This window comes from Artibeus jamaicensis, unplaced genomic scaffold, assembly GCF_021234435.1.
Source record: "Artibeus jamaicensis isolate MK-2021 breed Jamaican fruit bat unplaced genomic scaffold, CSHL_Jam_final contig_936, whole genome shotgun sequence".
Lineage (NCBI taxonomy): Eukaryota > Metazoa > Chordata > Mammalia > Chiroptera > Phyllostomidae > Artibeus > Artibeus jamaicensis.
This window is the reverse complement of record NW_026522017.1, coordinates 1430374-1443163: the sequence shown is the minus strand read 5'-3', so window position 1 is coordinate 1443163 and position 12790 is coordinate 1430374. Positions and strand designations below refer to the sequence as shown.

The following is a 12790-nucleotide window of genomic DNA, read 5'->3' as shown; positions in this document are numbered from 1 at the left end:
TCCAGCTCCACTTGAGTAAAACTCAAGTTCCTGTTTAGGTATTTGCTGTTAACCACAAGCCTCATGCTTCATGGACCTTTTGACATGTGTTTATTCAAAAAGGTAAGTTGATAAAACAGGGCCTTCCTTGTATTTGACAAGTTCTACCTGACTCAGGGAAACAGAGTGGGGCCCACCTCCAACGGGCAGCAATACAGGGCACAGGGTAACAGGAAGAACGTTACCTGGATTACTGCCCACAGCTCCTTCAGTAATAAAACACAGCATCAAGGCACAGCAAGAGCTGACACTCTCAAGGGTTCAGATTTCCATCAAATTCAAATTGAAACCCAATCATGAACAATAAAATAAGAGGAATATTACAAAACCCATAAATTAAAACAAAAGCCCCCTTTTTAAATACAAGAGATGTAGAAAGTTTGGATTAACCCAGGCGCCCACCTCTAGCCAGTGCACAGGACCTATTCCAACATCACCCTGGCTGTATTGGTTCCTCTCCTTGGTTCTCCTTGTCCTGATTTATTCACTTAGTATCACAATTATAACTAAGGATAATTATTAATTCTAAATAAGCTTTATGTATTTCCTAAGCTACTTAAATCTTCTGTGGAACAAGATTGGATATTGTGCTTATCCAGGAGATGCTCTGAATCCTTCACTCAAAGCTTATTTGTATTTTCTATGTACAATCTTAATAAATTCAGCTATCTGATTTCACAGCACACAGCAACTTAGAAGACCTCATCTGACAAAAAGAGTGACTGTCTCTTCTTGATGTCACACAGCGTATTAAGCCTACTTAATAGATGGTGGTACAATAGTAAAAGAGGAAATTGGTAGGCAAGTGGTTCCTACAGCATAACAAGAACATAGAAACTGTTCAAAAACAAATCAAAGAAGCAAAAGCATAGCGGTTGGGACCCACTCAGCATGGGAGTGATCTGTCATGGATTTTAGAAGCCTTTGATGATTATAGAGCTATAGTCAATATGAGAAGTGTGACTCTTATTTCTCCAAGAAAAAAGTCAAAGTATGCATTGGACTCCTTATTTAAGAATATAACATATATACAGTATACTTCAGAAACCTTTTTGTCTGAAAATAGTTTTAAACATAAAACTTAAGGGAGGGTTAATTTTCAGCTATCTGGAAAATTCCCTTCTTTGCAACGCTTTATTCCCTGACCAAGATCAATACCTGGAGTGCTGAAGAACTCATACTGTGAGCTCTACTCAGGTGGGAACCACATCTCAGGAGAAGCAGTGTAGGCGGACAATGCTGCCGCTTTAGAGCTGGGCTCTGACTTGGTCAGTGGTGATGAGTGCAGAACCACAGCAGCCTACTGACATCCCAGAAGAGCGCCCATTACCGCTAGGAAGGAGGGAATTTACAGCAAGCAGCTAATAATTCACTTTTTTTCCCCCGCCAAGTGATTGACAATTAACACCCGTGGACTAAATGACTTACAAAGCGACCTGATGGCGGTGAGGGGCCCATGTGTACCAAATCTTGGTTTTTGCAACATTTCAAACAAAGGGAAGATAGTTCCTGGTAGTATGCCCAGGATTTTCTGGACAGAGGACATACGTGTTACTATTATTTGAGACTTGCCTCCAGTCGTGAAATAAATCACATCCGTAGACTAAAGCGATCACTGACACTCGATTTCCCCAGCAGCGCCCCTGCCAGACGCAGCACGCAGGAGGCAGGGCTACCGTGGCAGAGTAAGGCCTGTTGACCCTCAAGGAGCCTGTTGCCCCCAGCAGGTTAAGTAAAGGCGCTCTCAACCAGCAGGCGGAACCCCACACTCGACATTTCTCAATTACAGTGAGCAAAGATTGACTTATTCTTTTCTGTTTACAGAATTATGCAAAACTTATTCCTGGAGCTACAGTAGGGCTACTTCAGAAAGACTCTGGAAACATTCTGCAGCTGATCATCTCCGCTTATGAAGTATGATGTTTTACAGTTGGCTTCTGTTTTTTTGTATTTCTTTGATATTCAAAAAACTAAGGTGTGTTTTAGGCAGTTAACTGCACTTTAGTTTGTTGGTAGAGAGAATGCTTTTTCAGAGAAAAATCTCTGCATTACTGCAGCCTAAATATGAATTTTGTTCATTTTATTTGCAGATAGTCTTCCTGAGAGGTGGGGCCAAAGGTAGAAAGATAATACATCTGATCATAAAGTTGAGGATGTTTTTATAAGCAACAGCAAAGTTTTAAGTCTACTGAAAAGGATCCATGACTCATACAATTAAGCTCCCCTCTTTCTTGCCTGAAAAAAGAAAAGGGAAAAAACAAGTTTCAATTGCCAGCTCCACAAGTTTAATGAGACTACAACATAACTCAAAAACAAAACAAAACAAAATCAAACCCACACACAAAGCATACCAGGAGCAACACCACTTTGTACACTTTGTAGAGTCTCTGCTATCAAAACCAAGGAAATTTTCCATTTTATATATGTTATATTTGTATATATAATAGATATGTATAGTTTTATAATATATATACACATATGTATTTGTTGCCTCAACTTTGTTTATTAGCTTTGAACCTGAGGACAGAATTCCTCCCTTAAAATGACGTACACACCTACAGAGTTGCTTTGTTTCCTTTCTTTGTCCCATTTCATAACTTGGATCATCAGCAGTAGATGGACAATTGCCAACTCTTTGTAATTTTGCATCTGAAATATTATCCTTTCTTGCATTTACTTTCAAAGTAAAAGTACATACACACACACACACATACACACAAAGACAGTGAGGAAGGTCTAAATTAGGACAAGAATGAAAAAAGTACATTTTTATAAAGAACTAAGCTTTAATATTTGCTCTAGAGACAGTCACATAATACCTAATGAATAAAATTCTAATTTTTGATATTTTAAAATTACACTTAACTCTCATATGCACTCTATCCCAATATTTAGCATATCCTGACCAGTTGTCCTTAACTACATGACATTTCAGAATTTGGGGGAAGAATCTGGGAAGCTTTGTAAAAACAGGTGTGTCCAGATTCCTCTCACAGCTGTCTCAGAACTTTAAGGGAACAAGAGCAACATATCTTGCAAAAATTCCCCAATAATTTTGATATTGCCTCATCAATTTTGAAACCTACCTTAAGTGGGAAAAGCAAAGTATTCCTGCTCAAATACACTTCCCCAGAGAATAAAATATAGATATGTCCATCAAAATTATAATATGGTTTTTTTTTCACTTCTGTTCTCAGAAACTTCAGTTTTCTTAGTTCACATCAAAAATTAATCACCACGTTAGCTCATGCTTGAAATTCTTCCAGGCAGGAAAGCTTGTCAACAACATACGAAAAGCTTCTCCTGCCTTTATGCAGTAATTAGAAGTTTTAACGTGTAGAATAAAAGAAAATCACATAGCAATCCTTCACTGAATTAGAACACACTATTTTCCCTAACCCAGCTCTCTCAAAAGTGTTGGCCACTAAGATCTTCAAAGAAATTAAGCAAATTAGAAAACAGTGAATTGTCAAACTATTTCCCTCTCCTATCTGACTAGCCTGGTCTATGTCCCTGCTTGCTCGGTCAGAGACACGTCTCGCTCTGTGGTTACAACTCACTTACATAACTTACAGGACTACTGAAATCAAGGTACCACATGTCTGAAGTGAATCTCCTGTCCTTGTTTTACTGTCTCGATCTTGCTCTGGAGTTATAATGGAGACTTCAAGATTCACTGGATCCAGTATGCAACAGATCTCGGCACCAGTTCAAATTATTTTTCTATTCTGTTGTTTTTGAAGGTATTCTGAAAAGACATTAAAATGTGACATCCATAGACTGAATTTCTTTCCAGTTTATAAAAGAAAAAGAATGAGACTATACTGAAAGAAAACAGGAAATGCTTCTGACTGACTTCTAGTAGAGGAGAGGTATTTGTGGTTTATAACCAATGATGACGAACTTCAGCTCAATATTTTAGTGCTGTATTGACATAAAAAACCTTAAATACCAGATGTGCATTCATCTGACTATCATTCACTAATTTCCTTCTTTCCCTAAGCACATAATAAAGGCTACTGAAATATTAATGCTCCCAAGGCTAAGTTCTCTGCTGATATTTAAGCTCCAGAAAGGAAGTGACTTGGTTTGTTTTGTTTTGCTTGGTTCATGGTAGATGTCCAGTAAATGGATGAAGAATATGATGATATATACAAATAAATGTTTATGTCCTTTCTTTGGGAAACTCACATTAAAATATTCCTGGTAAAATTTGCGGTATGATATTTTAATTATACAGTGATGAGAATTTCATTTTGGTCAGATTATGTCACCCCCTACCCCAGATTTCTGTCATCTACAGACTTGTAGACATATCTATCATTTCTCATTTAGCTCCTGACTCACTGTGCTACTCACTGTCTTCAGCACTACTCCTGTCTCAAGGATTTCAGCCTGTGTGTGTATATATTTGTGTGTGAAATCTTTCCTATACTGCCCTCTCAGTTTCTTGAACTCTGTTCCAACAACAATCTTGTCCACTTATCACTTAATTACATTCTCGTATCTTCAGTGTTTTGTCCTACTTTAAACCTTCTCATTGCCAATAAACTCCATGATCTCAACTGCATGCAACCCATTCCTGATCACCACTTCCTATCTTTTCAACTCACTCCTACTACTTCTTTCCAGCTCACTCTTAATATTTCTTTCAACTCATCAGGATCTCCAATTAATTGGTGCCCCCCCCACCCTTTATATTTCCTCATCCCCTTCATGTTTCTCTTGCCAGGAACCCCAGCTTAGATTTAATCATTATGTTCACTCCTTAGACAAGCCGTCAACTCCCCTGCCCCTCATTGCTCCTTTGAAGTTCCTTGGCCAAACATGGTGCTGGTTAAATCCTACTGTCCACTCACTCTGCACAGCTGAATGGGAATGGAAAACACATGGAATCATGCTAACGAGTCTCACTTAAAATTCATGATCATGGATGGACCTTAAGCGAGTCCCAGCAATCAGACAGTATTTCTGTAGTGTATACCCAAGTAGGGATTTCTAGGAGTCAGTTGATATGTGAGTTGACAATCAGGAAAGTAACCTGAACTCTCCCAAACATACTTCACTAATACTTTACTTTACTCCTAAATTGATAGTAATTTCATCCTTCTCCTTGCTCGGGCCAAAAAGCTTGAAATCAGTCTTGACCCCCTCTTTCCCTTACACCACAAATTTCACTCATCAGAAAATCTTGTTGGCTTTGTCTTCAGAATTGTTTAGAGCTTGATCCAGTCCCTGACCCCACTGCTCTCATGCTGGTCAGAGCCACCATCCTCATTCACTGCAGTTATCGAGAAACCTCCTAAAGACTACTTCCCATTTCCACCTTCAGTTTCCTGTATTCTGTTTTCGCAAAACAGCTAGAGTTTTCTTTTTAAAATACAAAGTCTATCATATCACTCTTCTGTACATAACCTTAACCGTTTTCTCATTTCATGTTGAATAAACACTGAATTCTTTATTACAGCCCACGAGGACCCTCCCAGATCTGTTTCCCTGAACCCCATTACCTCTCTGACTTCACCTCCTGTTACCCGCCTCCAACTATCTGCTCCAGTGTAGCAGCCCAAGTCTGCTTGCTATACTGTTCCCAGAGCAAACCAGACATACTCATGTCTTAGGGTCTTGCATTGGTTGTACCCTGTTCCTGGAACACTCTTTTTACAGTATCGGAATGGCTAATTTCTTTTTACTTCCCTCAAATGCCACCTTCTTAATGAATCCTCTCCTGGCTAGTTTTTTTAAATCGCAGCCTACCACCTCTGCACACGCTTTCCTACTCTTCATTCCCCCTTGGTTATTCTATAGCGTTTATCACCTGCTAGCATGCTATATAATTTTCTTATTTATTATGCTTTTCTTCTTTCTTGTCTTCCCACTCTGGCATATAAACTACAAAAGGTCAGCAATTTTAGCGGTTGTGTTTTCTAAGAACCTAAATCAGTGTCTGGCACTCAATACATATTTTCTGAATGAATAAACTTAAACTGTAATTAGTTGAAATGAAACAGATTCAAAGAGTAAACTTTATTGCTATACTAGCAGAATTTAAAATCCAAAAGACATGATAGAAATAATCTTTATGACTGAGAAATGCCACTTCAATCTCTGTGCGTATTCTGAAAAGTTAGCGTATGTTCATCTGCTGAAGGAGTAACAATATGAGAAAATAAACAGGGAGGGAAGAGGAACGACTCAGTCAACAATTAAGAATTTGGAGGAAAGTAATCTTACTGCACAGGTGGCAAAATTATACATAAGGAAAATTTGAAGCTGAATATGCTTTCAAAATTCCAGCAATGAAGTGAGTATAAGAATTCAAATCTTTTTAGATGAATTCAGGTATAGCAATTCATATTTCATAACTTATAGTTTTATTTTTATTTTTAATAATTGGGCTTTGTCCCCCCAAGTACACACTTTTATTTATTTTTTTAATTAAAAAATTCAGCCACAACTGACATTCAGTATTATATTAACTTCAGGTATACAGCATAGTAAGACATTTAACTTATACACAGGCATGTAACTTAAAGTGATTCCCCCAATAAGTCTACTACCCAACTGACACCACACATAATTATTACAATATTATTGATTATGCCCCCTATGCTGTGTTTCACATTCCCAGGACTATTTTGTAACTGCCAACTTGTACTTCTTGTTACCTTCATCTTCCTCACGCAACCCCACAACCCTCCTTCCATCTGAGGACCATCAGTTAGTTCTCTGTGTCTGAATTGCCTTATTCAGAGGTGATTGTTCATTTACTTTGTCTTTTCGGATTCCACATACAAGTGAAATCATATGTATTTGTCTTTCTCTGTCTGACTTATTTTACTGAGGATGATACTGTCTAGGTCCAACTATGTTGTCACAAATGGTAATATTTCATTCTTCTTATAAGTGAGTAATATTTCATTGTACCTATGCATGACTTCTTTGCCCATTCATCTATTGACAGATGCTTAGGTTGCTTCCATATCTCGACTACTGTAAATAATGTTGCAGGGAACATAAGGATGTGTACACCTTTTCAGACTAGTATTTTAGATTTCTTCAGATAAATATTCAGAAGTGGAATTCTTGGGTCATAGTTAGATCTATTTTAATTATTTGAGGAAACTCCATATTGCTTTCCACAGTGACTGTACCAATTTGCTATCACACCTACAGTACACAAGGGTTCCCTTTTCTCTACATCCTCACCAGCAGTTATTGTTTGTTGATTTGTTGATGATGGCTATTCCAATAGGTATGAAGCCATATCTCATGGTTTTGATTTGCATTTCTATAAATATTAGTGATGTTGAGCATCTGTTTATATGTCTATTAGCCATCTGTGCATCCTCTTTAGAGACATGTCTATTCAGGTCCTCTGCCCATTTTTAATAGGATTGCTGGGTTTTTTGGTGTTAATTTGTATGTGTTCTTGATATATAATATTTTGGCTATTAACACCTTATCAGATATATCATTAGCAAATATGTTTTTCCATTTGGAAGGCTGCCTTCCATTTTGTTGATGGCTTCTTTTGCTGTGCAAAAACTTTTTAGTTTGATGTAGAGTAGACCAATTTGTTTATTTTTTCTTTCGTTTCTATTGCCCAAGTAGATATATTAAAAAATTACTAATATCAATATCAACATACTTATTTTTAAGAGAAAGAAGAACAGAGAAAGTCTGAACAGTAATACTAACTCCCCCCCCAAAACGAGCCCTCCCTCTGCTTTCTTTGACATTCTTTCTCCTGAAAAACCTTGCCTTTATCTCCCCCTTTCCTGTAACCTATATGCCTCATATTTAGTCTTCCTTTTTTCAATCTACATCATCCATACCAAGCAGCCTCAGTCCCTGATCCGCATGCCTCAGGCCAGGGTGAATGCAACAATATCTCAGCTTTCTTGATTCAAGTCTTCCAATCCCCTCCACTAGTCTGTTCTGCACTCACCTTCTGGAAAACTACCTTCTCACTGTATCTTCAGTGGATCCAGCCCCTGCTTCAAAGCTGTCAATGATGTTTACCATGGGTCTAAACTCATCTCTCTAAACTGCAGGCCTTTTTGTTTTCTGTTGTCTCCCAGGACAGCTGGAGTGTTAGCTTGGTCTGAACCCCTTTGTCTTCATTCTGTACCACTCCTGGCACTGATCTTTCTCTCTTCTGATCTCCTCCCCTGGGACACCATTGTCATCCCTTCCACACATCTAAATCCAACAGCTGCCAAGGACTAGTCCTCTAAAACTTCAGCCTTCACTGCTTTGGGCTGTCTTAAACTCTCATCTGTATTGTATAATGTTTTTCAGTTTAATGGCACATTGATTGACCATCTATCCATCTTGTTTTTTTGAGTAAGATGATGATCATCTTGAAGGCAGATGAACTTGAAGAAATCTGGACTTAGACTCATTTCCCCAGACCTGACTCGACACTAAATATAAAATAGGTACTCAATGAATTCAAGGCACAGTTTCTCCCACATTTTAACATCTCTAAAACTGGGATACATTTTATATAATTAATGGTGTCTCACAAATGCTGGTAGTAGGTGGAAGTCATGCTGTAGTTTTCATTTCCTGTACATGTATATATATGTACTTGGGCATAACTATATATATTGTTACTCCAATTTTAAGACTATTCTTTGTACTATAAATGTTGAGAATAATTGTCATTGTAAAATATCTTAAAAAGTATACACTTTGATTTGATATTAAAATAAGAAGTTATTATATATGGCAGAAATTTACCAAAACAGAGCTGCAGGGTATACACTTGATATTGGGGAAGCAAATAGAGTATTCATTATTGGAGGAATGACTGCAGTTCTGTATTCCTTGCAAAGTAACAACCAGCTGTTTTATGGGAACTGAAAAATGATGGTACTTATAAGAAAAAGATGTTACACTTTGTTGCTCAGTACAAGTGAAAGAATTGCCTCTTATATGCCAAACGATGCAACTCAGGGCCGGAGAATTTTCCAGATGTTTCAAAATAGGTAAAATAACTTTCAAAGCAATGACAGACTTATGACATTAATTCATATGTTGTACAAAATGGCTTTGAGGTATTTGGTCATAGTTTGTTATAAAATAATGGTGAATCTTATCATTACCAGCATCTTAGATTTAATAAAATACAGTTGTGTGTGTGTATCTTGCTTGCTTGACGGATGGTATTGTGAATTTCCTTTATGTATAGTTTAATTTTATTCTTCTGTAGTTCAATAAACATGATTTGCAGATTCTTCTTCTGGCTGCGTTTTCCAGTTGTGACCTAATTTAACTCTTTATGTCTTAATGAAAGGAACTACGGTCCGAGGTGGAGCTGGAAGTATTAGGAGACACAGAAGGACTCAACCTGTCATTCACAGCGATCTGTAACAACAGCACCTTCTTCCCACACCAAAAGAAATGTTCTCACATGAAGGTGGGAGACACAGTAAGTAGATGGCCCATGGGTGGTCCGAAAAAATATCAGGATAAGTCAGGAGTTACCTTAGTGCACTGAAGCTGGACTTTTCCCTTCAAGAATTTTCTAATAAAGATTTCCTAACACGTAAACGCCTTTGGCAAAGCAGATCCCCATGTGGCTTGGTTTCCTCCCATGCATTTTGGTGGATAGGAGATAATTCGCGTTTTCTTTTCCAGGCTTCATTCAACGTGACTGTGAGTATACCAAACTGTGAGAAAAGAAGCAGGAACATTATCATAAAGCCTGTAGGGCTGGGGGATGCCCTAGAAATACTTGTCACTCCAGAATGCATCTGTGACTGTCAGAAAGAAGTGGAAGTGAACAGCTCCAAATGCCACAATGGGAACGGCTCCTTCCAGTGTGGCGTGTGTGCCTGCAACCCTGGCCACATGGGTCCTCGCTGCGAGTGTGGGGAGGACGTTATGAGCACAAATGCCTGCAAGGAGGCCCCGGATTACCCCTCATGCAGTGGAAGAGGCGATTGCTACTGTGGGCAGTGCATCTGCCACTTGTCTCCCTATGGAAACATTTATGGGCCTTACTGCCAGTGTGACAATTTCTCCTGCGTGAGACACAAAGGGCTGCTCTGCGGAGGTAGGCTACGTCTAAATCCACCTTATTCTGCTAATAGGCAAGTGTCAAGAAGGGGCTCCTCATCTTTTGAACTTCCACAATTGCTTGGGCATAGTAGATGCTCAATAAATATTTGCTAATTAGATGAGGTGGGTTAATCTTTAGACCTAAGGTAACTGGTCTTTTCTTGTATTTTTTTCTGGTTCTTGCATTCATTTGTAGTGAGATCACTGCCAATTCAATTTGCATCTCTATTATTATTTCCCAAATAGTAAACAGGTAAAAGATGGAAATGCCTTCCCTTTGGTTATTACACAGACTCCACAAAACTGGATATAATTTGAATTTCATTATGTTTCAGACTTTTCTGGATCAGTCTACTGGGTATCAGACCCAACTCTTAAATGCCTATTACTTTGGAAAACAAGCTTTTTAAGGGGCATAATGTCAAGAACAAAGGATATAAAAAACCTTAAGGGATTTTCAGAGCCTTTATTTTCACAAATGTTTTTTTAACATCTGTTATGTGATAGGTACTAAGTTAAAAACTGAGTATAATAAAGATGGTTTTGATAGGATAAAAATGAGAATTGTCAAATTTTTTGAAATTGAGAAAATTTTTAAATAGAAATGCTCATGTTCTAGTATTCTTTGTAGATGTAAAACCACTTTACAGAATATAATATATATATATGTATATCGTGACTAGTATGTCATCATTTGGATACGTGTGTATATATTTAAAGATTATCTGTTAAGACAAGACTTAGAAATGTGTTCATACACTCTAAAATGATTACAGTCCAAATAGTAAGTGCTGAATTTAAGCTCTTATGACTTCCCTTTACACATTGTGTGGGCAGGCAGCTTTTCAAAACAGAAAGCTATTATCTTCAGAGAAAACTAAGCAAGTTGTGTTTTCCAAACCACAGTGTCAGGAACATATGAAAGAGAGTGATTTTCAGGAAAGGGGGCCTGAGAAAAGAACACACAAAGTATCCCATGCTCTTTGAAAACCCTAGGATACCCTTAGAAGTGTACTTACATTTCATTTCCCTGCTGCTGCTGTTGCTAGCAATAGGTTCCTCTGAGGCCTCCTTCTCTCTTCCCCCAGAGAATGAAAAATTTAGGGTCTGTCCAGAATGAGACACATTTTTCTCCCTTTTCACTGCAAGGTGTATTTCTTTATTTAATGGGTGTGTTTCCAAACCTACATAAGTCTTTTCACAGTATGAACACAGGACAAAATCTAAAGCCAAAGACTACTGCCACATCCTGGAAAGCATATTTTCAGCAGAACCCCAGATTGCATTTCTAATAAAGATCTTTTGATAATATATGTGCTCCAAACATTTGAAATTACCTTTCAAAACATCTTAAGGGTAATCTAATACAATATAATAGCAATACTAACTCCACCTATATTTCACCCTTTAAATCTTAGATCAAAGAGATCTAGAGTAGTACAAATTGCTGAACTGTGTTCAGCAACACAGTTCTTACAGTTTTTTTTATGGTCTTTGCATTTTGTTTTATACCATGCGTGCAAACAGAAATACACTAAAAAAACCGGGACTTGATCTGTGCACTGTAGTTCACAAGGTCTGACAGTAATGCCATTTTGTAGCAGATGCAATGATTGCTAAAGAAATTCTATTTAGAAAATGCAATGATTACTTCAGTTGGACTCAAAACTTCACCAGTGCCAATTGCCTTCATTCTTTGGGGTAATTTACGATACTGAACCATTACTGTTTCTCAAAGTTGTTTTGTTTTTTTGCTAACATTGCACAGGATGTTACTCTATTATTAGTAATGTCCCTTATTAGAAGGTATGATAAAATTAAGTACAATTATCCAAACTCAATGAACACTTATGGAATACCTACTATGTGCCTCGTGAATGGACACTCTGTTGTTCACAGCAGAGCCCCGAGTATGCTACAGCTTCAGATCGTGCGTAGACCTCACTTACTTCAGAACTGTGTGCCACTCCTCCAAAGGGCCGTCATCACAGTGCTCCTCTCCATCTGCAAGCACTCACAGATACAGGACTCCACCCCTTTTATTTCCTGCCCAGATTCCATTAGTCTCTTATATTTTGATTGTAAGAGGCTAGAAACTCTAACAGGCAAATAAAATCTTCCTGCCAGTGTGCACTTAGAGTTATCGGTCAGTGGCATTCCAGAAAGACCCTTTCCTCTGAAAGAGCCTGATGCTTTTTTCTTGATTTTTACTTTTCATCTTGCTTCTACATGAAGCCATTATAAAGGTTCTGTTGTGGTGATCTTATGAACAGGTATTTAAGATAATTAGCTGCTTGTGGATATTAATTAGCAACTTTTATGACTAGGCTGATGGTTCTAGACAGCCCACAGAAGGGAGGGTTTCTTCAACTTTTTTTCAACAAGTCCACAGGATTAGTCAAAGAATATATATGAATGACCCATGGACATGGACCACAGTGTGGGAACTGACCGTGGGAGTCAGGGACAGGCGGGGTGGAGGGGGGCAAAGAGGGAAAGTTGGGACTATAATAGCATAAGTAAAATATTTAAATTTTAAAAATAAAATAAAAATTGCTAAGAAAAAAGAAAAAGAAAGAAAGGTTTCTTAATTCTGAACAAAGCTCATGAAAGATTTTCTAGATTTCTGCCAACTAATTCTTATGCAATGACACACTTGGGCATTCCCAAAGCATCTGGA

At 37.9% G+C, this 12790-nt stretch overlaps 1 protein-coding gene across 5 annotated transcripts in view; it reads left to right on the top strand.

Annotated features, from left to right (window-relative positions):
• ITGB6 (integrin subunit beta 6) overlaps positions 1–12790 on the top strand; it is a 152603-nt gene that overhangs the window by 108725 nt on the left and 31088 nt on the right. For 4 of the 5 annotated variants that reach the window (XM_053655166.1, XM_037140422.2, XM_053655165.1 and 1 more), the window contains 3 exons: positions 1864–1953; positions 9344–9478; positions 9688–10105. In XM_053655166.1, coding sequence (XP_053511141.1) covers positions 1864–1953; positions 9344–9478; positions 9688–10105 — 643 coding nt within the window. The remainder of the gene's footprint in view (positions 1–1863; positions 1954–9343; positions 9479–9687; positions 10106–12790) is intronic. The other variant, XM_053655167.1, reaches the window with a different exon arrangement.